Source organism: Oreochromis niloticus, linkage group LG3 (genome assembly GCF_001858045.2).
Source record: "Oreochromis niloticus isolate F11D_XX linkage group LG3, O_niloticus_UMD_NMBU, whole genome shotgun sequence".
NCBI lineage: Eukaryota > Metazoa > Chordata > Actinopteri > Cichliformes > Cichlidae > Oreochromis > Oreochromis niloticus.
In genome coordinates this window covers 37,081,120-37,108,271 of record NC_031967.2, presented here as the reverse complement: position 1 = coordinate 37,108,271, position 27,152 = coordinate 37,081,120, and the positions used below count along the sequence as shown (strand labels likewise).

Genomic DNA, 27,152 nt, shown 5'->3' with positions numbered 1-27,152 from the left:
GAAAAAAAAGTTGAACTGAACTCGCCTTATTTTGTGCTGGTTTTGGCAAGCACCTAAAATATAGCCTAAAATGTGTTTAGTAAGTGGTGACGCTAAGGACTGGACATGCACAAGCTTACAAAAAATAAATAAGACTGTATGTCATGATGACCTTCGCTTTAATTTATCTGTTCCAGAAATAATGCAAATCTAAAAACTGTATCATCAGCATTAATTATTCATACAGCCTGCAGCTTTACCGCAACAATCAACAGTGTACTACTATACAATGCTCATATGTGATCTCCAACAGTAGGCTTTTAGTGTCTTAAGATATTTTGGGAAAACACGGTGAAATTTAAAGTGTTACCTCTCTTTCCTTGCTCTGTGCCCTGCTTCCTTGACCCTGTCTATGCTCACGAACCGCAGCTGTAATGGCCATGAAAATGTCCTCATTGATGTGAGGAAGTTCTGAGTCTTTTTCCTCAGACTTGACTGGGCTTGTTGCCGAAGGAGCATCGCTAGAAGCGGCAGGGGCGGCGTTTGCATCAGGAGCAGTGACCAAAGTTTGTGGAGGCCCCTCTTCCTTCACTGCTGCTTTCTGGCCTTCCTCACTTGGCTGAGGGGCAACGGTCGATTCTGTGGCCTTCTCGCTTTCCAGTTCGAGGTTAACTGTGTTCTCACCCGAGTCTTGCAGACGCTGTTTCAGGCTCTTCAAACTGAATTTAAAAGCAAAGATGCCAGTAGGTTACTATGAAAAGAGGTTTGTTGTCACAAAATGTTAATGTGAAATAAGAAATTCCATTTCAAATTTCTAATCTAGAGTTGCTTATGTCTAAATCACATTCTTCTCTTTTTGCATCTTTGGGAACTGTTTACTATAGCACAACCTTGAGGAGTGTAGCAGTCATCATCACTGTTTTGACTCTGCCACTAAACCTGAAAATGAAAGATACTCACGACTCAATACGTCCGACTTTACTCCTATGAAGAGGAGAGAAAAAAGCACAAGGTCAGACAAACATGAAGACATTTTAAAGAAACCGAAAAAACAGACAGTCTAAAATCAGTTTCCTCTTTGTCTCACTTCTGATTGTGGGACACACTTACCAAGAAGATAAATAGTCCTTGGTGACATTGCTCTCCATCACCTGTGTTAATCCACCAGGTTCAGCCATCTCAATGCATATCTGAGAAAACAGAAAGATATTAAATCAGTAAAAGTAAAAATGTTTTCTTCCTGAGGAAATTTGAGCAACACAGTGGAACTCAAAGGGTGCGCTACAGGCCCAATTTGTATCGTACAGGGCAATAAAGAGTTTCCTTATTGCCCTGTACCATAGTACAAGGCAAAGAAAAAAAATTGGGGGGTTTTGAACTTGCAAATGGAAAATAAGCGCAAACATATGTCTATACTTTTGCAAGGTTTTTGATTAAACAATAAAACCACTGAGCAAGAAACACTAAAAGAATAACTTAGTGCTGCCTCAAACTGCAGGCATCTTCCCTGTTAGATGGGCCAGGACGAAAGGCTGAACAGGTCTTAAGATTACCACTTGGTTGAGAACTTGGTGCATTTCAGGCAGTCCTTCACCAATGTTTGCAATGGCATGAAAAATTCAGATTGCCTGCCGCAGGGACTGTCTGAATATTAAAACTTGCTCAACTAGTGTTAAAAAAAACAGTCTCCTTCAGACTCATTTAAAAAGTTTCTCAATATTAAAAGTCTTGGTTAAAGCTGGAAACAGAATAAAATAAGTCAAACATAAAAACACAGTTTAAAAACCACTTGATCATCACAGTATAAGAAAGTTACACCAGTTAAACTTCAGGGATGTTCTGTTTGACCATTTTCACTGCCATTGCAAAGCTACACAGGTTTTTTTTTTTTAATGTCTTCATTTTCCATGTTAACCACATATTGCTCTCTTTATCCTCCCTGATTGAATTTTCTCTGATTTTCACTGCTGGTGGAATTGTGCATGCAGCTCACTCAGGTTGCATAGGCAGTCCAGCTCCTCCTGAATGGCAGTCACAAGAAGATGTGCAGTGTCTAACAGTGCGGCCTCAAAAGTGTGAAGAAAATATCAGGAGATGGTGTGTTATGCACAAGGAGAGCTGAATAGTGCCACAGAAGAGCAATGACCATTCAGCAGGTATCCTCTCCTTTGTACAAGGAGAAGGACTGCTAAAGCCAAACTGAATTTCCCTGAATTCTAAATGATTGTGTTTTTCTGCAATAATCAATTGTTCCCTTAATTTTATTAAGCAGTGTAAACTGAACCAAACTGTACCAGCTTTGCGGGTGAAATTAAAGACTTAATACCTTCTGAAGTCTTTTCAGAAAAAGCTGCATTTTAAGAGCAGCAGACACCATGACAAGCCTTGCAGCCTCGTGTAAAACGTGAAAAAGTTGCAGGTGTTTATGAAATCGTACCCTGTTGGCGAGCGGCAAGAATCTGACAAAGGCAGCAATGGACGCCAACACTTCCATTATCATCATGAGAAGGTCCACATTCACCTCGGAGACCTCCACACTCAGCAGCCGGTCCTCCAGAGACTCAGACTCTGGAACATGCTGAAAAACAACCAGCGTTAAGATGGGAGACCCGAGCCTGCTGCTTTTACAGGACGGATTTATGTGACTGCTGACTTACAGTGCTGCTCCATTTCATCATGCTTCTGTACATGTTCTCCTGTGAAAAGAGTAGAAGATGAAAGCGGATTACATCAATTACTGATCCTTTGTTTGTAAAATAACTATTGAATAACTCTCCTCCTGGTTAGAGTGTTTTTTAATGTTCTATTGACCACATTTAATAAGATAAATATTGGACTCCACTGTAAGTGAGAAGTAACTCGATCCCTCAGAGATGTGCTACAACTCCTGGTTTGCATCTTTGTGGGAAAGGATTCATACTTCAGGACAGTAACGACATAACATATAACCAAAGTTTTGCAGGAACTATTCGATGCTTTTTGAGTCTCAGTAACTTTCCGCAAAATTTGTCGACCTCAATTCCTCTTAACATGTAGCTGTGGAGAGAGTTCTCACAAAGGGCCTGAATAGCTAGCCCACAAGGAAACTTGAGATGGGAAACTCTGAAGCTAGAAGGTTAGCAGTGACTGAAGTTTGAAAATAAGTAAGGGCATTGCTTGATAGTCAGTGAAACACTCTATAACCTATGTCTGGGGACACAGAGCTGACTTCACAAGAAGCTCTGTGGAAACTTTAAAGTGGTGGCGGAATGACGAGGGTTGTCGCCTATGAACAGAAAAGTGGATAAAGTTCATGCAGCTTTTGTGCTGCTGTCGCAAAAAGGAAAGAACAAACACAGACAAAATAATAATAAATACTTGATATGAAAGTCATGCATATTTTCAGTTTTTCCATTTCTTATTCAGATATTTATCAATAAGTGACTTATATGTATGTATATATTGTTCTATTTCTAACTTTTTGTATTGTCTGTCTTTGTTACCGTTTGTACTGTAACCAACATAATTTCCCCTAGGGATTAATGAAGTATTCTGACTCTCATTCTATTAATATTAGCCCACAGATGGATGATGCTGTGCTCACTCCTTAGAGGAGAAATCTGTTTTGATTGGGATCTGAATAGTTTTTCATACCTCACTTGAACCAGGACGCATGTCTTGTAAAACAACGTGGATTTTGAGCGTCCACTCTCCAACAGTAACTGGATCTTTGAGGTAATCTCTGGCGAAATCGCAGCACGCATCCCAGCTGTTAAAAAATACAAAGGCCTGGGGGGGAAAAATGATGCAAAGGAAACATTCAATATTAATCATTAAATTGAATTAAATTTGCAAATGCAAATTTCTCTGTATCAGCCTGCTGGGTCTACTCCTCACCCTCCTCTGCAGTGATAAAACGATTATGTTGTAGTACAGAGTCTGAACAGTCTGATCAGGGAAGTAACGCCACACCAGCTTGGCGACATCCTCCTGTCTGTAGTTTCCTTCTGGCAAACCGGTCAACATGATCGTGGAGAACATAGAACCCTGAGATTGGGCTTTCTACAAGACACAAGGTTCAAGAACCAAAGTTTATGTGAACAGAAACTTTGCAGTACTTTTTAAAAAAATATATTACTATAACTGACCACATAGAGAAGACAAAATGAACCCAAGTTTAGAATAAAAAAAGAAACGTGGCTTTTGAGGTCGGTATTTGGAAAAATGGACGCCTCTTGGTATTTACTCAAGGATTCCTGTTTAACACATGAAACCTGTACTTATAAAATGCACTCACCTCAATGTCATCAGGTTCACTGACAGTAAAATACTCTAGAAGTGTAAAACACACACAGTTAGTAACAGTCAACACTTATCTGGAGGTTAATTTTAGTTTTCAGCTGTTTCTCTCACCTGGGATTGTGAACCAAGGAGAGACAGTGGGGAAAACAAAGGGACTAGTTGTCATTGTGATCCAATATGGTGAAGTGCTGCGTTGTGGGATGGTAATATCTTCTGTTGGGACAGTTGCACCATCAACAGCAACCTCGCTGTCTGGCAAAGCTTTGTCTGGCAATCTTGGTGCTGCACAAGCAAAAGTAAGTTTTGTTTAAATTTTTGTGGGGCAAAGAAAAGGAAAAATGAGTGGTGGAAAACAGGTTTTTAATATTTACAATGATCCAGTAATATCAATGTTTTGACTTTTATTTTAACTTTAAGCACCTTTACAGATACCCAAGGTATCATAGACATCAGAAAGTTAGATCAAATGCCAGACTGAAAAAGTGGAGTTTAAGTGATGGCTCTGGTTCATGTGTCTAGGGCAGAGACAAGCAGAAGGGAATTGACCACTGATGTAGCAAAGATTTCTGGAGGGGCCAGAAAAGAGGTCAGAGAGATAACAAGGCAAATGAGCATCAAAGGATTTGTGGGGACGAGAATCACAGTGTTAGTGAATGAAAGTTGAGGGAATGTGTCACAATGATTTATTGTGGACAACAATAAAGCACCAGTTTTGTCTTCACTTTATCCACAGCCCAGGGGAGTGTTTCACAAACAGAAAGCGAAAGAAAGGTCTTACCAGATGACCTTCCATTAACTTTACCTATCTTTTTTTTTTTTTCATTTAAATCATATTTGTTTAAAATCCCATTTAAAAAACACTTACGCAGTGAGGTACATCCACTGTGTGGTATTTCCAGCCTTGACAATTTGTGGCCGGTGGCCCGTTTTAGAAGGCTGTACCAAACGCCAAGGCGATCAGCATCACGAAGAGACTCAAATTCGATAAACACCTGAAACACAAGAAAGAAAATTTATTCTGAACATTTTAATTTCACATTGTAAATGTTAGAAAATAAGTGCTAAGCACACATGGAAAGAGTGAACTAAGTACAGCTTTATTGTGGAGTTCACTGGATTCAAAAGTCAGAAATCCTGGCTCAATGATGCACTGGAGCCATGCTCAACGTGACCCCTGCACTAATGCTGTAATGTGATAAATACTAGTGCGCATGAGCATATGAAGAATTGCTCAGCGAACAGATTACCTGCAGTCTCTCTTTACTATCTCTATAGTTTTGCAGTTGTGCTTTCCTCAAGATAAGTAGCATCCAAATCCAGACGCATGATCTCTTTTTAAGGATGGATTTATGAAGGTTGGTGCATGTCATTTAGTTTAGTGTGTAAGCAGTTAATCTGTCAATTTTTCTGTATGGTTAAGAATACACTTGCACAAGCACATATCTCATACAGCCTTTCACAGACTTCTAACACATGCACTTGTTGGCATTTATGAGTGTGTTTATACCTTGTTGAGAAGAGGCAGGTAGTTTCTTACAAAATCCATTTTTTTCAAAGCTTCTCTGAGATCCCGGGACTCGCCTGGTGAGATGTTCCTGATGTAGATTGTTCTTGCTCCATTGTCAGTCACTTGCTGCTCCGAGAAAACCAGGTTAACATGAAAAAAAAAATCCACAAACAGTATGACATTCCAAACATTCTTATACTACAGTTCCAAGATCAAGGTCCTAAGTTTGCACTTATATTCACACAGCAGGTACGCACCCTGGGAGCTATCTTCATTGTCCAAACAATTTATAATTGCAGCTCTTGCTGTTTTTGATAACACTGGTTGAAAAAATATTTAAACTAATGTACACACAGTGTCGTGAAAAACGCATTTGGCTCCTTCCCAATTTCGTAGTTTTTTGCACACATTGCAAATCATTAAACAAATGTTTAAAAAAATACAAAATGCAGTTTTAAATGAGGATTTTATTTATTCCAGGAGAAAAAAGTTATCCAAATCTTTCCTAGCCCTGTGTAAATATCTGAAAAAAAAGGGTATGTCCCCATTTTTCAAGGTGTTTTGACTTGGATGTGAGTGCTTCCATAACTTTATACTCTGACCAATAAATCTAAAGGTATTCTAGTGTAGTCTTTGTTCCTGAGATATGTGCGTGTTACTTACATAACATAGCCGTTTCATCAGAGACTTATAAAACTCAAGCTGAAAGAAAAAAAAAAAACAGTTAAAAATCATTACATCACTTCGGATTCGGTTTAATTTATTTCAGCTTAAAGATATTTTTTAAATTACTAATAGCCTCTACAAAAAGAAAATATTTTTTTACATTTATAATCACATTTTAAATAAACAAGCAGAAACAGATATTTTCGAATAATTTTAATAACATCTGTCACAACAGTAAAGTGCATTATCTACACACAGTGCTTACCGGTGTCATTAAAATGTCGCCCTTCTCAACCTGCAGTCGAAGTTTAGACCCATTGAGAATAAAATCATGTTTTTCTGATGCTAGCACGATGTTTTTAGCTGCCACTGCTGTCGGCATGAGGGCAAAACCCTGAAGGAAAGACAACCAAACACCGATTTTTACTGACTAATCATGAAGACAGGCACTCACAAAATATGTATTAACTAACTAAATGTTAGTTAGGTTGTCTTAGAAAAGATATGTAGTGCGCCTTTAAAATGAAGGTAATAATCCAGCCCAATGCAAATTCATAACCTGGTTCTTACCATGCGGGCCTGTGGTATAACATAGATCGTGTCGTCGTAATATTCAAATCTGTGTCGAGCGAGCAGACTGGCGATGTCCTCCTCTGCGTAACAGCCATCGTGATACTCTGGCAGGTTGCTTATTAACAGCACCTTGTAATCAAGCGAAACAAGCTGTGCAAAAGAAAAGAATTTCAGGATCAGTTTACAATTGCAATTGAAGAAATTCCAGACAGAAATCTGAAAAATGCAAACATTAACTTATAAACTGTGCCTCACTTTGAGCACTGTCTACAACTATGAACACAGTGAGGTACATCGGAATAAAATACTCAGTACAAAATGTTTCTGATGCTAATTTTCCTTTTCCTTTTTTTTTTTTTTACGTAGTACAGCTCTACCTTGACTAACTGATAAAAAAGGCAGTAAGAGTCAGCTATGAAAGTACTTTTCATTTAAGGTGGATCCATAAAGAGTAATAACTGATTCACAAAAGCAATGTGTAAACAGCACTACTGCGCTTTTCAAACTCAAGAAGGAAAAACTTTTTTAAGCACTCAAAACCACCATGTCCTGGATGACTGTGCATATAATTTGAACATTTTAAACTAGATTTTTAATAAAGGAGTTTTAGTTTGTGTTAGTACATGAGATAATTGTTTTATTTCGATACTAAATTGGTAACCAAGAATCGTGCAATTCTATTGGTGACTATACTGACTACAAAATCTCTGGTATTGCGACATCCCTAGTGAATTTTTAAACCTTTTCTACATTTACTCCTACTTGAGTGTCACCTGACAATGAGATATAACCCAACTATGAACCTTTAAAATAAATTTAACTATTTCAGATCAAAATTTAACCACTTTGGCAAAGCATGTTTTTCTAACAGGTATAATTTAAGTGTTTTTTTTAATGTTACCTTTGAATTGGGAAGTTTGACTGTCTTGAGACAACCTGTAAAGTGCAGAGCAAAAGAAAAACAAAAAATAATTATAAAATAGAAAATGTGTTCACATTGAGAAATCTTTCATACAGATCTTTGGGGATTTCTTACGGATTCTTTCTGGACGCAGTTGCTCTTGTATCCGCTCCCCAAATGTCAGTTGGGTAACAGCGGCCGGCTTCTTTGCAGTCACAGAGTCTTAGAATAAAAGAAATGTAGTTAAGTTAAATAGTGGTAGTTTAGATAGGATGAAAATTACCCAGCTGATCTAAATAAAAATCTGAACACTGTTCTCGTCAAGAAGCACAGTCTTTAGCTTATGATTCCATTAAACATCCTGCTGTCAATGATACACCACACATGAAGATGTTTTCTCTGTCCACCTACCTTTGTCCTTTGTGACCGTTTCTACACTTTCAACTGTCTGCTTTGCCTCCACAGAAATCTCAGGTGATTTTCCTGCAGTCGGCTGTTGTGTTTCTTCTTGTACAGCAGAATCTGAACTTTGCTCGGTCTGTTCTGAAGCTTTGAGTGAATCTTCTGGACTTTTGATGACAGTTTGTGGTATCTGAGGTGGATCAGTAGGTTTTGGTGGCGATATATTCTCTGACGTTGTTGATTTAGATGGATCCACTTTTTCTTTTTTCACGGTTCCTGCTGTTTTAGATTTCTGCGTGGTTGAGGCCATTTCTGCTTTGGAAGTCAAGACTTTTGGCTCACCGTCAACTGCAGCACCTTTAATTGGTTCAACAGCCTTTGTAGTATTGGGTGTATTTTTAGGTACCACCACAGCTTCTTTAGCACAGGTTTGAGACCCTTTGGGTTTAGGTTTTCGTTTCAAATCACTGGTGTTAGGCTGCTTTTCGGGACTCTTCGTAGATTTCCTCTTAGATTTTTCGAGGCTTGAAGCTGCTTCTTCAGCCTTATCACCTGTTTTTACAGTTTTAGCTTTCTGCTCAGCTGAGATGTTTTTCGCTTTGGAAACCGAGACTTTTGCTGTAGTTTCCAGTTTACTTTTTGTGGTTTTCTTGGATGCAATTTCCTGTAAACAAAGATTAATTTTGGATTAATCAGATTACTGATAATTTGCCCACAGAATAGCAGCAATGTTAATATTTGTATTTCTCAAGGGAAAACAAAGTTACCTTTTCACCAACAACACTGACAGTTACTTCTTTTATGTCAAAGTTCTTCAAGCTCTTCAGTTTCTCAGCATCTTCCTGGTTCTCGAAACACACAACTGCCTGCATATGTACAAACACATAAAAACACACACACACACACAAACATACATTAGTTTGGATTACTACCAAAACTGTTAAGTTACTACATTCACACTAAAAATCATATATGAGCACTTGTCAGTAGCTTACAAGTATTTGATGACAAGTTGGAGTCTTCCATGCAAACTACAAGCAACTGTGGCAACTTGCAAGCAACCAGTGCGATTCCAAGGATGTTTTCAGTGCAATATGTATATATAGATTAAAAAATGTATAATGCAACATAGCAAAATAAAAACAAAATGCAGTGTGTATGCTTTCATAGCATTAGACTTGAGTGGAAATTTTCTGACATTGCGATGTCTATATAAAAGCTCAGTATAATCCAAAGTAGCCATGAATTTGAGGGGTGTGAGACCACAGAAGAAATGTAAGGATAACCAACAGACTTTAAACCACATAATGAATGCATGACTACAACCATAAACGGAGAGTATATTTATAGAGAATTGTAGCTCCAGTGCATAAATATCTATCTTAGATTGCAGAAGCAAACCAGGAGACAAATAAGAGAGGAACTTTCTCTAGATTCACAAGTAGGTCAATGAACTCATCCATCTATAACAGTGAACAAATTTCAGTGTACATACCTGTAATTTTGACCTAAACAAAACAACTGACTTAGTTTTTCCAAATTTCTCCACAGCAGAAATCACTTCACTGTGAGAGAGACTACTGACAATCCCTTGTAGCCTCACCATGGTCGGAGGGGAAGATTTACCAGCCTGTGGAAACAGAGAAGAAAAATATGAACAAACCAAATGCAGATTTCATCATGACAACTGGACTGAAAGTTTCTGCTTGTATAAATCTGTGTTGAAGGATTTAATCTTGCTTTCGTGGCATCAACAATTGCGTCATCTGTCACTGACCACATTATAAATTGTCCAAAACTGTCCATTCATGAAAAAAGGCATAACATGAAGTCACCTTTGTCTTCTCTGTGCTAGGCCTCCCTTTAGTTGATTCTGGAGATGCAGAACGTGAGGACGATGATGATGATGTTGATGGGGACGACTCCATCTTGGCTAGCTCAGCCAGCAGGGCAGGAGCCAAAGTTTTGACGACAGTCTCCAGGTCAGACTGTTTTGATAAGGACTGAAGAGCTAAAAGACCACAGGTGCAAAAGAGATTCACACTTTGGTGGGTGCCAAGTCTCGACAATCATCTACTGTTTCTTAAAGTTTTATAATAGTAGAAAAAACTATACTGACATTTCTGGTGGCAATGGTCTTCATTTATCCTCTGCATTAGTAAAGTTAAGGTTGGGGGGGGGGGGGGGGGGGACTATGATCTTAGAAAAACTAATGAGTACATACCAAAAAATGAAACATGAAGCAATTTTCAAACCTGGTGTTTCCAGCAGTTTCTTTGCCAAGATCTTCGAGCTGCTCAACTTCTTTCGCCTAGGAGATGACCTCTCAGTCGAGGATCGCCTCTCCCAGCTTCTCCTCGGTGATGAACGTTTCTCATGTCTTCTTCTCGGCGAGGATCGTCTCTCGCGGCCCCGTGAGCGTGATCGATATCGTGAAGAGGAAGGACGGTCATACCATGAGGAGTCAGAATGAGACCGGGACCTGAAAAAAGTATGGATCAAAGAACTTAATGACTCATAAACATCTCAAAGCACACACCCAGCATGGATACAAAAGGTAAATACTGTCCACCAATTAAGTGTTTTTAAATTTATATTTTTATATACATGTTATATTTCGCCCTTTAACAATCCACTGGAGAGCTAAATCTTCTTGATTGATCCTAGTTCTCAAAATGTATGTTGGACAGACCTGCGATTACATCTGGCGCTGTACGGAGATCGTGATCGGCTTCTGCGTCTCTCCCTTCGGGGGCTGCGTGATCGAGACCGGGAGTGACTACTTCGTCTGTCCCTCCTACGCTCCAAGTCACGGCGGCGACGTGGGCTGCCGGAGCGGGAACGGCTACTTCGTTTGTCCCTGCTACGCTCAGAGTCACGATGGCTGCGGGAGCGGGAACGGCTACTTCGTCTATTTCTTCTTCGCTCCGACTCACGATGAGAGCGGGGGCTACGAGAGTGGGAACGGCTACTTCGCCTGTCCCTGCTACGCTCTGAGTCACGATGGCTCCGGGGGCTGCGGGAACGGGAACGACTCTCATGTCTGGTTTTCTTCTGGGAAGTCTCAGCAGAAGTTGAGGGAGAGGGCTTGGTACCTGATGCACTAACAAGTGCATATAAAAAAAAAGGCATAGTTAAATGAAAGAAAATGAAAGCCTCCAATGCTGGCATGTTTTTTTATTCGCCAAATGACTTCAAATGAAGATATTTACCCTAGCAGTGATGCTATTTCACCGTTCCATTCTGGGTATCTGTGGAAAAACAGAGGTAAATTTTTCTCAGTTGTTGCAAGGTAGAGTGTCCTTAAAAATATATTATTGTTCATTAATTCAGAAACTCAGAAATGTATTCAGCCTTTTAACAATTTAGGTTAGGGAAAATGGCTCATGGTAAATGCTGCAAATCATTAAGATGCTTTACAGGAACGCAGCCAATGGGCTACAAAAATGATAAAGAAAAATGAAAAAATACAAATGAACAGTTCTTAGGAAGCTATCCTAGCATTACAACCCCGGCATCATTTTGGCACAACCACGGTTGTGCTGCCCCAAAGATATCAGTTCATAATCATGAAGTACAGAGAAGAAAGATTGACCGCTTTCGCAGAAGTTTGCAGTTCTCAATGTGAAGGCTGGTATACTGGTGGGAGATCCAATCCTAGTGGTCACAAAAAAAAACAAAAAAACATTTAGACAAGGTTCATTATTATCAGGAGCAACATTTGTCATTGACATCACTTGCTGATAAAAGGTCACTAAACTTTGCAGTGGCCTTAAAAAAAATATTAAAATATTAACAGTTAGTCCTTCACTGAACGGAGAAGCATTATAACATTAGCCAGGAGCCTGGATTGTACTTAGAAACCTTCATAGGCCAAAAAAACAGGAACAAATAAGCATGACACATTGTACCTCTCCTGGGATAAAAGTTTAAAAATGAAATTATTTAGTATATAAAGAAAACACAAGTCAAACATCTGATTACAAACAACCAAAACAAAAGGGTCATCTTAGGCTCTGGATTCTGGACTCTCAGGCTCTTCTTATGGCATCAAAATTTCCCAAGGTTCCAACAAGGTCGTCTCAGGAGAGGCCAAGTTTGGATTAGGACAAAATGCACCACCTATGACGATCACAGTTGGAGTAGCGACAGGAAGATGACGTTGAAATAGGCCAGAAGAGGAAGGCGCTGTTTCTGTGACGAGGAGCCCAAATGTGAAATTTGGTGCAGCAAAGGAAGGCAGATCCATAAAGAGAGATTCAACAATACATCAAATTAAAGCTGGTGCTTGTGTAGCTCATGACTGGGCCCAGCGGGCGCTTATGTCTGTGGTAGTAAATGTCTTGTGACACAGAAACACTAACTTAAAGTATGAGTAAAGAAAATCAGTATTACACAAAAACAAGGTGCCTACTGATATGAAATAAAGGACAAAACACACTATTCTTAACTCTAATGACAAAAGACAAAAAGGGGAACTTTCACATTCAGCAACAGTTCCAGAAAAAGGAAAGCTGAATATGCACTGTGGAACAGCAGCCCAAGGACAGAGACAAATAAAAAAACAGCCATTTTCCAACATTTTCTGATGCACAGGTTCTTCAGGTTTGCAGATTCCTCCTCATCACGTCATCTGAGGCCTTCGTTCCATTGTCAGCAAATGCCTTGAATGTCTTCGCATGGGTTAACATCAAGTCAAAAGACATTAAATCTATCAATTGCAATTACAGACCACTGAAGATTCTGAAGGTCTCTTATCAGTAGTATTTTTAAATTACAATATCTGATAGACATAGAGTTAAGTTTAGTCTCCACTGTAATCCTTCAGAAATTCTGGTACAGAATACTAAATTGCAGAAATATGTGAAAATTTGTCCAAATGTTTGCAAGCCATGTTGGTAGTCTTCCTACAGTCATCATTATGCAGGAACAGTGAACAAAACAAACCAAATAAACTTTAAAGTAGCATCCATGAAACTTTTTCCAAACCAAAATCCTATAATGGGATCCAAAATAAAAAAAACAAAACAAAACAAAAAAACATTGCATGTCAAATAAATAAAAACTGACAGAAAGCAAAAACATCGAACAATCTTCCACTTACCTTCATCTGATTACATTCCTTGTTACATAGAGAGCAGGTATGAGGAAAGACCCTAGGTGAAGCGGCAGTGTAGTCTTGCATCTGGGCCAGCACTGGGATATTCCTTGTCACTTCTACCTTTGCTGGAAGCTGCTTGGTGGAAGCGGGCTGCGGTATATGAATGAAATTCATGAGGTTCTGCATTAGCGGAGAGAGACCCGGAGGAACGGGCATCGTGAGCCCTGGCATGAGGGACGGCTGTGGAACTGGCTTTGCAGCCGAAAAAACTTGAGACTGCAAAACTTGTCCCATATGCACAGCTGGCTGATTCTGCATCTGCTGCAACCCGATCGGCAGGTTAGGTACCTGGGGCGTCTGCTGCTGCTTCAGTTGCTGCTGTTGCGTCTGCTGCTGCTTCAGTTGTTGTTGTTGCGTCTGCTGCTGCTTCATTTGTTGCTGTTGCGTCTGCTGCTGCTTCAGTTGTTGTTGTTGCGTCTGCTGCTGCTTCAGTTGTTGTTGTTGCGTCTGCTGCTGCTTCAGTTGTTGTTGTTGCGTCTGCTGCTGCTTCAGTTGTTGTTGTTGCATCTGCTGCTGCGTCTGCTGCTGTTTCAGTTGTTGTTGTTGCATCTGCTGCTGCGTCTGCTGCTGCTTCAGTTGTTGTTGTTGTTGCGTCTGCTGCTGCGTCTGTTGCTGCTTCAGTTGTTGTTGTTGAGTCTGCTGCTGCGTCTGTTGCTGCTTCAGTTGTTGTTGTTCCGTCTGCTGCTGCTTCATTTGTTGCTGTTGCGTCTGCTGTTGCTTCAACTGTTGCTGCATCTGATGCTTTGGTGGTGGTTGTTGCATTGTCTGTTTCACCTGTTGCTGTTGTATCTGCTTCTGCTGCATTTGCTGTTTGTTCATCTGCTCAGAAACATTTGGTACTTGCCCGTGAGTCTTGCTCTTTTCTTTGATGTGACTGTCGCTGCTGCTGCTGCCAATGAGTACAAGGCCAGGTCGGCTTGGATGCACACTACGAACTATATTAGGAGTTAGTTGGCTTTTTGATGCTGACTGGCGATCTGGCTCTGGATCTTTCAAAGGAAGGGCTTTAGTGACTTCTGCTTTAAGAGGTCTTATGTCTGTGTCTGTCTTGGGCAGAGAGAAACCTTTGAAGATTTCTTGAGAAGGCTGGTTTGGTTGTGTGGGCAGTTGTTGAGCTGGACCGCTGCTTCGCATTGAGCCATGACTGGTAAAAGAGCTGCCTTGATCACAGGAAAAAACCAAGGTGCTGTTTTTCACCTCTGTCATACTTTTTTGCAGTGGTTCTCGACTGAGACCACTACTATCGTAGGAGCCCATCAGCAGCGTACTTCCAGCTCTACCGCTGCTCCTTCCAATCTCATCCCCAAAGCTCCCAGTATATTTGCCAGTATGTCCATAATCAATCACTTTACTTGGTTGGACAATAGGTGACAATTCATCCTGACACATCCCTTCCCCTCTTGAAGTACTCAACCTTTCCCTTCCACTCGTACTTGTGGTGGAATGAGGATCATAGTAGGATTTTGATGGACCTGCCATTGTAGATCTCTTTGCCTTTTCCATGCGGATTTGTCGTAAGATAAAAGGCAGGTTGTCAGGAGTGATCTGATCTTCGGGGTATGAGATCAGATGTTCCAGGTCCTCTTTTTCAAGTCCAAAGTGCATAAGGATGTTCACAGCTGTTTCCGAAGTGTACTTGGGACAAGTAGACTCTGCAGAGCCCACAGGTTTGTCTGGCACTGGGTAGTCATAATCACCTAAGCCTGGAATGGATTGCACATTGCGCTCTCTTTCATTCGAGGCATTAAACCTACCGTCACCAGTGCTTTGATAGCTCAATGAAGCAGATGATGAACAGTATTTAGACGAATCATCCTCAGTTTCCCGTTTGTAGCTTCGCAACCAGTCCATGGAGCTAGTGCTACTTGCAACATCAGGGGGTCTTTGAGAGGTTGAGGACAACACGTAGGAAGCCACATCTTTGCTTGAAGAATGACACTCATCTCTTTGAGTGCTGGTAAAATGACTGCTCTTGTTTACAGGCTGATTCCTCACCTCCTCTCTGGCTCTGCTTATATGCATGTCTATGGACCTCTTTATGTCCTCTTCCATTGAAGTCTTACTCCCTTCTGGCCTGTAGCTCATTGGCATAGTTAGCAGTGACGGGATTATCCCTCCAGATTTTGCAGGAGTCGCAGATGAAACTCCAGAAGAGCTAAAGCTGGACCCAGGCCCAAGATGAGGAGATGTCTTATGAGAGTCTCTCTCTGCCTGCATACTGGACTGTCCATAGCGCCCCTGGGCTGAACTTTGATTCCCAGAGGCATAGGGGTTATATAAGGGATGGGACATGGTGTTAGCAACCTTCAGAAGGTTTAGTAGACTGATGGCTGCAGCTGTTGTGCAGGGGGGTGTCGTGGGTATAAATGGGGCGCGTGTGTTGGTTCGGCCACCAAGAGCAATAGCGTTATTTATCTGTGTCAACGCAAGGTGGGCTTTGAGCTGAGCTAGCCACAAGCATGCGGCTTGCTGTCCGATCAGTAAAGAGCTCCCTGGGAGCCCACCAAGTAGGGGGCTCTGTTGGGGCCCTGGTGCAGGAGAAGGGGTGTAACGCTTCGATGGCAATGGAAAGCTGGAGAGTTAAAAATAAAGAAAACAAAGAAAAAAGGTTAATGAGTTGTACTGGGCCTCAGAATCTTGGAAAGATGACTGAGAACCTTCACAGACGAAAGATGAAATCCATCATCTGGGAGGCCTTTTCTTAATTTGCCGACTCATTCTGTCAATATCATCTTCAGGTCTTCACTAGTAAGAAGGAAAGGTGGAAACAAAAGCATCAGAAACATAGAAAACAAGGGATTGAAACAATGGAGACACAGGAGACAACAACAACAAAATAGAAAGGAGGTGTTAATCTTAGAAAAATAAGGTTAATAGATCTTCCAAAGCAGCTTATCTTATCTTGTTCTCCTCTATCCTTTGCATGTCCCTGATCTGTGGATAGAGACACGGAACATGCGCGCTAATCGTCCAACTTCCAGATGTTTCTAACAAGACCCATGATTAGTACCCAATAAGGTCGAACTAACATATGCACACAACTTTGAAAATCATGCTAAACAGGTGTGGTATTTTTATTATGACGATCTCCAAGTCCAGTCCACAAGTTGCAGTGCTGTGCTGGTAAGGCAGCATTCAGAAGAAAGACGACGTATGGCTTGGAAAGTTGGTGAAGGAAGCTGGATCTGCCGTTGACTTTCTGGTAATGACAGCACACAGATGGACCTCGACTGGTGCAAACTGCCATAAGTCATGAACACATCCTCCTACCCTCTAAACATGATCGCAATAAACCATGCTCAGTAGCAGGTTGGTGGCATAGAGCAGCTCATGAGGATCTTCTGTCTCCTCAGGGGACAAGATTAGACTCCACCGCTCATCTTGAATTGCATCAGATAAGTGACTAAAGTTGAGTACCATAATTGATGCTCTGTTGTCTGCTTGCGCTTAATTTAACTGGTTACATTAGCCCTCTGCACTTTAAGTGACTTTAGTGTCACTGTAAAATCATTTTGCACCGTGGAATAATTTAACCAATCTGTACACTGTCTGTACAGACTTTGTACCTGATCATTATGCAAGTACTTTTGACAAACTAAGTTTTCACATATGCAACAGGTTATGTTCCGAAAAGTGCAGTAAAAGCTTCCCAACAATTCTTACATTAAACACAGCAACAGTGAGAGAAAGCATTGTCATGAATGAAAACCAATGACGATTTTTCAAAAACCTTTGCAAAGCTCCAAAGAAAAGTAGTTGGTAAAACTGCAGCTACAAACTACTGAACATTTGCTGTTTACTCCCTTCGTGCTACGATGGCTCTCTTATTTTAGGGACAAACTGTTATCCAGTGCAAAACTGGATTGGTGCATGTCTTCTATATAGAGCCTTGCTACCAAAGTCATCAATGATAACTTCAATGGCAAAATCAGAGACAATGACAATATTTGGAGGCCAAAAGTGAACACAACAGATTTCTCTCAATGTGACTGTTTTTTTTGTTGGTTTTTTTTGTATTGCTTGTGTTAGTTAGGTTATGCTTAAAAGTAATTTAAGAGAAAGTGAATTGCACAGATACACACACCTACTAGATGTCAAAGAGGAATAAGGTAATAGGAGAAAAGAAGGAAATAAATAAATGTTTAAAAAATATAGATCCGTAAGTGGTAATATAGAACAACACAACTAACCAACAGTTCAGCTGCAGACAACGTGATTAGCTGTTAATGACATCTGTAGTTTTAGTCAAGGATTTAGTCAGCCTACATTGCAGCAGTCTTTACACTGCCTTTAAGTAAGCACCTGCAGCAGTGGATAGGTGATTTTTGCTCACTGCACATCAATGGTGTGGGAGCAGGTTAATAACAGGCGATCTTTTCCATAGTCTGAGCGTCCAACTGTCTTAATGTCTGATGCCAGGCAACTGATAACCAAAACCATCACATCTGGGATGAGTCTTAAGAGCGGGGTTAACATGCATCAAAGGAGAGAAAACTTTAATACAAGCCAGGTCTGTGGAGTGGAGTGGGGGCTTATCATAAGTGAAGGACAAGTGGTTGTTTTTCTCAACCAGTAGAATTCATGTTGTCAATATTTGTTGTAAATGCTGCCTTTCATGAATGCATTTAAAATTTGTTGTGGGATTGTGTAGTGTGCCTGTTCCCTTGTGGTTTTCACACCTATGAAAAGAAAGGAAAGCGGTGATTGTGGGGATACGTGGGACAACGACAGTCATGCCACTGAGTTAAGTCCGGCAAAATCCGTGTAGCAGTGAGATATGAGGCAAGACCATAATCCACCAGTCCAGCCACAAGGAGGCAAAAAAGGCAAGGCAATGTATGCAGCTACTGAGGAGTACTGCAACCTCCTACAGGCCCGTTTACAAACTACCACCACAGGTCGACAAACAGCGGCTGATCGCTTGCGGTTTTTTTGTTGTTGTTTTTTTTACAACAACTCGGTGTACATACCGTGCTTTATATGTGTGTAGTCCCTTTGTTCTGATGTGCTCAAATGTATCCTCGCGAAGAACTTCTTGCAATCTACACCGTTGCTAACAGAAAGGAAACGCTAAACGCTAGCCACGTGACCCAGCGTAACGATTTCCGTTTCAACGGGCTGCCTTCAAAATAAAAGCACGAACGGAAACGACAACTTTTGAAGATACTGTAGTAATTCCACTTTTATTTGTTTACTTTTTAGAAAAATACAACTGTGAGTTCTAAATTTTTTATTGAGTTTGTTATTGGAAGTTTCACTACACCTTTCTCTGTGATGGCTTATCGTGGCCGCAGGATAAGTGTACTATAATTAATTTTTCACACGGTGGCGCAATTTCCATAGGAAAACAATTCATATATAAATGTCCTTGATGATGATCTATCATATCGTTTTTTACCACTATAACACAGCCTGAATTTTAATATGTGAAATTACTTTTACACACCATCACCAATTTAATTTTACATTATAAAAATATTATTTATGTTGTGACTGTGAGACATAAATAAGTTTGCAAAAAGGAAGCATGTGAAAGGGGGGAAATAAGTTATGATTCTCCCTGAAATAAGCTTTCTGCCAAATAATTATAATACTAATGTAGTCACAAGTAATAATATCACAAGTTCCCCTTTTATTCATAAAATTTTAATATATTGAACCTTTTCCTTTCAAAAAGGATTTTAGTATAAATATGTAATACAGTTCACACTTTCGCTCTCTTCTAATCTTTTAGTTGTTTTGTTTCATTTCATTTCACTGCTTATGTATTTACATTTTTGTTTACTTACATATTTATTTACTGTTATTGTTTTTATGTATATATACAGTTAACTTTTGTGTAATATTTTGTTGACTCGGTATGGATGAAAGGGGACATCCTGACCTGTACGGTTATGTCAGGTACACAAATCTTTTGTTTGTGACCAGCAGCCAATCAGAAGAAAGGTCACTTTAAATTTAAAAGGATTTAACAATGATTGTTTCAGACATTAGATGAACTGAGAGACTTCACCATGGACTGGTAAAACTTGGTTAAGGATTATTTTGAACTGTGAATCATGCAAAGATACGTAGAATAAAAACATGGAACTTGAAACAGATTTATTCACATGTCATTGTTTTTATAAAAATAAATCACTTTAGTTTAATTAGTTTAATTTACAGTCACTACTTTAATATATTCTACTTATTGTTCAATATTGTTTCTTTATTAAATTTTATATCTTTTACATTGCAAATATTGTAGACATCTTTAAAATATATTGTGAATGACATTAAGTGAAAATTAGAATGAAAGTATTGTGAATGTAATATTACCCATTTGACTTAGAGTTTATTATAAATTTCTATTCAGAAAAATAGGTTTATCCAATGTTTTTGCATTCAGTCTATTGCGTTTTTTGGGGGGGGGGTTTACACCATTTCCCCAGCTTTGGAAAACTCACAGGCACAGATGAAGCTGGGGTACACAAAAGCTGTAAAGCCAGGTGGAAAAGGTTCTGATAAGATGTCTAAACCAAGTTGTCTAAACCAACTTTCAGAAACACATCAGACTATTTTTTTTAAATGTATTTTTAAATGAAGTTCTTTTGAATTAATCAAAACTTTGTCAAAAATATTTGTCATATTTGTTTTTATCTGTTAGTTGTAATAGTCAGTTTATGAAACAAAAATGATTTCTGTGCACAACAGATCACAGATCTCATCTTGTAACTGGAAGGTTGCCGGTTCGATCCCCAGCTCTGTCTGTCTTGGTCGTTGTGTCCTTGGGCAAGACATTTCACCTACTGGTGATGACCAGAGGGGCTGATGATGCGATATGGCAGCCTCGCTTCTGTCAGTCTGCCCCAGGGCAGCTGTGGCTACAACTGTAGCTTGCCTCCACCAGTGTGTGAATGTGAGAGTGAATGAATAGTGGGTCTTGAAAAGCGCTATATAAATGCAATCCATTATTATTATTATTCATTAATGTCTGTTGTTCACATTTGGATGCATGTGACCAGGACATGTCCTTCAATGCACATATTAAACAAATATGTAAGACTGCTTTCTTCCATTTGCGCAACATCTCTAAAATTAGAAATATCCTGTCTCAGAGTGATGCTGAAAAACTAGTTCATGCATTTATTACTTCCAGGCTGGACTACTGTAATTCTTTATTATCAGGATGTCCTAAAAACTCACTGAAAAGCCTTCAGCTGATCCAAAATGCTGCAGCAAGGGTACTGACAGGGACTAGAAAGAGAGAGCATATTTCTCCTGTTTTGGCTTCCCTTCATTGGCTTCCTGTTAAATCCAGAATTGAATTCAAAATCCTGCTCCTCACATACAAAGTCTTAAATAATCAGGCCCCATCTTATCTTAATGACCTTGTAGTACCATATCACCCCATTAGAGCACTTCGCTCTCGCTCTGCAGGCTTACTTGTTGTTCCTAGAGTATTTAAAAGTAGAATGGGAGGCAGAGCCTTCAGTTTTCAGGCCCCTCTTCTGTGGAACCAGCTTCCAGTTTGGATTCGGGAGACAGACACTATCTCTACTTTTAAGATTAGGCTTAAAACTTTCCTTTTTGCTAAAGCATATAGTTAGGGCTGGACCAGGTGACCCTGAATCCTCCCTTAGTTATGCTGCAATAGACGTAGGCTGCCGGGGATTCCCATGATGCATTGAGTTTTTCCCTTCCACTCACCTTTCTCACTCACTATGTGTTAATAGACCTCTCTGCATCGAATCATATCTGTTATTAATCTCTGTCTCTCTTCCACAGCATGTCTTTATCCTGTTTTCCTTCTTCACCCCAACCGGTCGCAGCAGATGGCCGCCCCTCCCTGAGCCTGGTTCTGCCGGAGGTTTCTTCCTGTTAAAAGGGAGTTTTTCCTTCCCACTGTCGCCAAAGTGCTTGCTCATAGGGGGTCATATGATTGTTGGGTTTTTCTCTGTATTTATTATTGTGCTATCTACTGTACAATATAAAGCGCCTTGAGGCGACTTTTGTTGTGATTTGGCGCTATATAAATAAAATTGAATTGAATTGAATTGAATATTCTTTCCTTAAGAGGTGAAACATGCCACACTTAATGCAAAGGATATTTCCCATTTTGCAAACTGCTGCTAAATGGTTTAATAAATAATAAATAAATACAATTTTATTTATACAGCACCTTTCTAGACAAAGTCACAAAGTGCTGCACATAAGATAACAAATAGTAAAAAGGTAAAACAGACAATATAAAAAAGGCAAAGATTACCAAAAGCAGTCTTAAAAAGGTGAGTTTTGAGTTGTTTTTTAAAACAACTACTTGTCCACAGTTCTTTCAAATTCAAGATGGCGCCGCGGATGGCAGCCTCGGTACTGCGCTCTCTCGCACTTTTCTTGTTTCTGTTTATTTTCTGCGCTTTTGGTCACTCAGACCACGTCACTTTCTCCAGAGATGAACTGCTAAACATCAGGCAGTCGTCTCACTATAGTTCTTATCCATTTTTCACAAACCCGGAAAGTTTTTTGGAGATTTTAGTTGGAGGCGCAGCAGCTCTCTGTGGCTCCTGGAGGAGACGTAGACGGGGGACCCGCGCTGGTGCGCTGGTGAAACTACGTCAGCGAGGATTCCGCACGGCACTCCCCTCCATTCACCTCGCGAATCTCCGCTCTCTTCCAAACAAAGTCGACGAATTACTGCTCTTAAACCGGACTAACATGGACTTTGCACGCTCTGCTGCCCTCCGCTTCACTGAAACCTGGCTCAGTGAGCGAGTCCCAGACGTTGTCTTAAATCTGCCGGGCTTCCAACTTCACTGGGCGGACCGCGAAACGGAGCTCTCAGGGAAAACAAAGGGTGGTGGAGTCTGCTTCTACATTAATGAAGGTTGGTGTACTGATGTCACAGTGTTACAGAAACACTGCAGCCCACACTTGGAAAGTTTTTTCATCAATTGTAAACCGTTTTATTCACTGCTGGAGTTTTCTTCCTTCATGCTGGTCGGAGTTTACATCCCTCCTCAGGCCAACGTGAACAACGCACTGTGCGAGCTGGCTGACCAGATCACCAACCTGGAAAGGAAATTCCCGGATTCCTTTACAATTATCCTTGGGGATTTTAACAGAGCAAACCTCAACCACGAACTCCCTAAATACAGACAGCATATAGACTGCCCCACCAGGGACAACATCATACTGGATCACTGTTACACCACTCTAAAAGATGCCTATCGCTCTGTGCCCCGGGCAGCTTTGGAACATTCTGATCACTGCATGGTCCATCTTATTCCAGTTTATAGGCAAAAACTCAAACGTGCCAAGCCTGCAGACAAAACTGTGAAGAAGTGAACTAACGCAGCAAAGCAGGAACTGCAGGACTGTTTTGACTGCACTGATTGGACTGTTTTTGAAGCTGCATCTGAGAACCTGGATGAGCTCACGGACACTGTGACATCATACATCAGTTTTTGTGAAGACGTGTGTGTGCCAACAAAGACCTTTTGCACATACAACAACAATAAACCATGGTTCACTCCTAAACTCCAACATCTTCGTAAGGCCAAGGAGGACACCTACAGAAGTGGTGACAGGGCCCTGTACAAGCAGGCCAGGAACACACTGACCAAGGAGATCAAAGCAGCTAAAAGGATCTACTCCCAGAAACTGGAAGAACGGCTCTCAGCCAACGACCCTGCGTCAGTGTGGAGGGGCCTGCAGGAAATCACCAGCTACAGACGCCCCCCACCCACTGTTGAAGCAAACAAAGACCTGGCCAATGAGTTAAACACTTTCTACTGCAGGTTTGAGACGGACAGACGGACAGACCACGCCTCACCCTCCCCTCCCCAGAGACACTGCTTCAGACACTGACCCCCAACACACCTTCCACCTCTCCCCCTTCACCCTCACCCTCCCATTCCAGTCTCAACGATCACCCCCACCCTCCCATCCAGACCCACGACCACCCCACCCTCCCCAATCCAGACCCAACGACCACCACCACCTCCCAATCCAGACTCAACGACCACCACCACCCTCCCCATTTCAGACTCAACGACCACCATCACCCTCTCCAATCCAGACTCAACGACCACCATCACACCTCTCACCCCCCTTTCCTCCTCCCTGAAACTCAGAATCCACACTGAGGATGTGAGCCGACTATTTCAGAAACAAGCCCAGGAAAGCCCCCGGACCAGACGGTGTCTCACCCTCCTGCCTCAAGACCTGTGTTGAACAGCTGGCTCCCATCTTTACGTGCATCTTCAACAGATCCCTGGAGCTGTGTGAAGTTCCACCCTGCTTCAAACGCTCCACCATCATCCCTGTTCCCAAGAAACCCACCATCACAGGACTGAATGACTACAGACCTGTCGCCTTGACGTCTGTGGTCATGAAATCCTTCGAACGACTGGTGTTAGCCCATCTGAAGGACATTACAGGCCACCAGCTGGACCCTCTGCAGTTTGCCTACCGGGCAAACAGGTCGGTGGATGATGCAGTGAATATGGGGCTGCATTACATCCTGCAACACCTCGACCGCCCGGGAACTTATGCCAGGATCCTGTTTGTGGACTTTAGTTCGGCTTTTAACACCATCGTGCCTGAACTTCTCTCTTCCAAACTCTCCCAGCTCAGCGTGTCACCAGCTACCTGTCAGTGGACCACCAGCTTCCTGACAGACAGGAAGCAGCAAGTGAGGCTGGGGGAGATCACCTCTGAAACTCGGTCCCTCAGTACTGGTGCCCCTCAAGGATATGTCCTCTCACCACTACTGTTCTCCCTTTACACTAATGACTGCACCTCCAAGAACTCAGCTGTTAAACTCCTAAAGTTTGCAGATGACACCACTGTCATTGGCCTCATTCAGGATGGTGATGAGTCTGCATACCGGCAGGAAGTTGAGCGGCTGGTACTCTGGTGCAGTCAGCACAATCTGGAGCTGAACACTCTTAAAACTGTAGAGATGACAGTGGACTTCAGGAGACATCCCTCAACTCTGCCCCCCCTTACCATATCAGATACCCCTGTGTCGACTGCGAAGATCTTCAAGTTCCTGGGTACCACCATCTCCCAGGACTTGAAGTGGGAGACCAACATCAACTCCATCCTCAAAAAGACCCAGCAGAGGATGTACTTCCTGAGACAACTGGGGAAGTACAGGAGCTGCTGATCCAGTTCTACACTGCAGTCATTGAGTCTGTCCTGTGCTCCTCCATCACAGGCTGGTATGGTGCAGCCACTAAACAGGACAGGAGCAGACTGCAGCGGACTGTACGGGCAGCAGAAAGGATCATCGGCGCCCCCCTGCCCTCCATCCAGGATCTGTACTTCTCAAGAACCAGGAAACGGGCAGGGAAAATCATCACAGACCCCTCACACCCTGGACACAGACTTTTTGATCTGCTGCCCTCTGGCAGACGGTACAGAAGGTGCAGACCAGGACCACCCGACACAGGAACAGTTTCTTTCCCCTCGCCATCTCCCTTCTAAACAGTTGACCTGTCACACTGCTCCCACTGCCAGACTGCAACTGTACCTTATGTACATTCTGTAGTATTCATTCCACCTCATTTCATTTCTGTATTTTATGTATATAAGTTTAGATTGGTTATTTATAGTTGGTTTACACAGCTTTGTGTATGTATGTGTATGCATGTGTAATGTATATATAGACACATGTGTGTGTGTGTGTGAGATTTACATTGCTGTGCTTGAGAGCCTCCATCTACCGGAACCAAATTCCTTGTATTTGTCTGCACATATACTTGGCCAATAAACATGATTCTGATTCTGATTCTTAAGGTTTGGGGGAGAGAGTTCCAAAATCTCAGGGCCACAGTGGCAAAATCACCCTTAGTTCTCATCTTAGTCTGTTTTATAGCAAGGAAGCGCTGATGAGATGACCTCAGGGACCTGCTCGGGACATAGGGCTGTAGCAGATCAGAGATGTAGGCTGGTGCCAGTTCATGCAAGGCTCTACATGTCAAGACCACATGTGAATACTTAGAGGATTTTGTAAAAAGCCTAGCTGCAGCATTTTGCACAGCCTGCAGATGATCCAGAGAAACTTTGCATAGACACATAAACAGTGAGTTACAATAGTCCAAACGTGAGAAAATAAATGCATGTATAGCTATCTCCAGTTCAGAATGAGATAAAATAGGGCTTAAATGATAAAAACAAGACCGAACTAGAGAACTGACATGCCCATCCAACGTAAGAGTCGAGTCAAAAGAAGAAGTCTCATTCAGATCAGTTATTTTATGTGCAAACATAGAAGAGAAGCACACTGGAGAGATTTAAATTAGTTTGAAATTAGTAACATTGACTACATCCAGCCTTAACACTGCACATATGAAAAGAAGAGAGTACCAGAGATCTGGTTAATGTTTGATATAAAGGATAAATCATTGTTTTAAAAAAAAGACTCCAAGATTTTTCACAGTCCTGCAGTCCGTGCTATTGCCATTGTGAGTATGTTTTGAGATGCATTTCTGAGGTTTTTAGGACCAAATACAAGAAGGAATGGTGGCATAATAGTACTGTCTTGATTTAGAAGTAAAAACTTGATCATCTGCTCTTATTTTTTTTAAAGACATGTTTTCTGTTTAACTCAGCTGTGTCATCTGGCCTCATAGATGTACTGCTGGATATAACCTGCACAACAAAAACAAACTTAATTTAAACATAAAATATTAACAGGTTCACTGATATTTGTCAATGCAGTGTCAAATAGTGTTCACCTACAACATTTGTCAGAAGTGTTCCTACTCCCATTAAGTGATTTCTGATGCTAATCCTTGATTTTTATTAGCTTTATTGCCCTTGTGCACAGAGCTTTATAAGATTGCTATGACAGATTTAATTTTCTAACATATTCTAGATGATAGAGTTCCTAAAGTTTTTGTAATGTTGTAGTAAAACTGTAATCTAGTTTGTCTTTAAACAACAACTGTATTCTCCACATTTCAACTTTTTTCTGAAAAACTATTACATGTTTAGTCTCAAGATTTTAAACTTTTTTCTCAAAATGATGGATTGTTTTTTCTTATTGTGTCCCTAATACTTCTTCGAAATCTTCTGATGCCACTGCTTAGAGCAGGGGTCGGCAACCCTCGGCACGCGTGCCAACTGCTCGGTGGCCCGGTGACTTTTTTTCCTCTTTGTAACGGTATAAACAATGAAAGGTGGTGGTTTGTCCAGATGCCGGTCGGTGTGTAAAAATAACTCAGTTGTGTGGTGGTGGCTATGGCGGCGCTTCCCCAGATTCAGTAAAATTAGCAAGTGGTGGAGGCCAGCAGGTGGATGAGAGAAAAAGGGAGGCGGGAGGCAGGAGGAGGAGAGACCCGAGGCGGCCGAGTGTCAGGTGAACTGAACTTCAGGTAAGAAGTTATGACCTGCAGTCTATCTGGGTCAGATATAAACCAAGTTTAGGTGGAGTTTATTTTCGTTGTGCTGACTTTTTACAGTCAGTTACAATAACTCGTACCGCGTGCTAGCTAGCATGACGGAGTTTCTATACAGCTGGGTGGGTGCTGTGATGTTAGTGATACCATAGTGAACTGTATTTTATTCATAAGGTTAGTTAGTAGAGTTGCCTGTAAAAAGACGGAATCGTCCCTCATTCAGAGAAAATATTACGCGTTTCGTATTAAGGTGAAAAGGAACACAGTTTGTCCCGGACTTTAGCTAAAATGAAAAAA

General features: G+C 41.2%; 1 protein-coding gene across 5 annotated transcripts in view; it reads right to left on the bottom strand.

Annotated features, from left to right (window-relative positions):
- LOC106097725 (uncharacterized) overlaps window positions 1-18,591 on the bottom strand; it is a 28,449-nt gene extending 9,858 nt beyond the window's left edge. The window contains exons 1-27 of one of the 5 annotated variants that reach the window (XM_019351423.2): window positions 18,441-18,591; window positions 16,128-16,215; window positions 13,414-16,042; window positions 11,905-11,966; window positions 11,522-11,560; window positions 11,002-11,412; window positions 10,565-10,791; window positions 10,145-10,320; window positions 9,805-9,939; window positions 9,077-9,175; window positions 8,319-8,973; window positions 8,043-8,129; window positions 7,908-7,942; window positions 7,004-7,156; window positions 6,699-6,827; window positions 6,431-6,469; window positions 5,768-5,893; window positions 5,126-5,252; window positions 4,372-4,542; window positions 4,256-4,290; window positions 3,856-4,020; window positions 3,613-3,747; window positions 2,637-2,675; window positions 2,417-2,557; window positions 1,090-1,169; window positions 940-963; window positions 350-698 (exon numbers count right to left, since the gene is read on the bottom strand). In XM_019351423.2, the coding sequence (XP_019206968.1) occupies window positions 350-698; window positions 940-963; window positions 1,090-1,169; window positions 2,417-2,557; window positions 2,637-2,675; window positions 3,613-3,747; window positions 3,856-4,020; window positions 4,256-4,290; window positions 4,372-4,542; window positions 5,126-5,252; window positions 5,768-5,893; window positions 6,431-6,469; window positions 6,699-6,827; window positions 7,004-7,156; window positions 7,908-7,942; window positions 8,043-8,129; window positions 8,319-8,973; window positions 9,077-9,175; window positions 9,805-9,939; window positions 10,145-10,320; window positions 10,565-10,791; window positions 11,002-11,412; window positions 11,522-11,560; window positions 11,905-11,966; window positions 13,414-15,762 (5,988 nt within the window). In that variant the 5' untranslated portion in view covers window positions 15,763-16,042; window positions 16,128-16,215; window positions 18,441-18,591. The other 4 variants (XM_019351424.2, XM_025904150.1, XM_025904154.1 and 1 more) reach the window with 4 other exon arrangements.
- Between the last annotated feature and the right edge of the window lie 8,561 nt (window positions 18,592-27,152).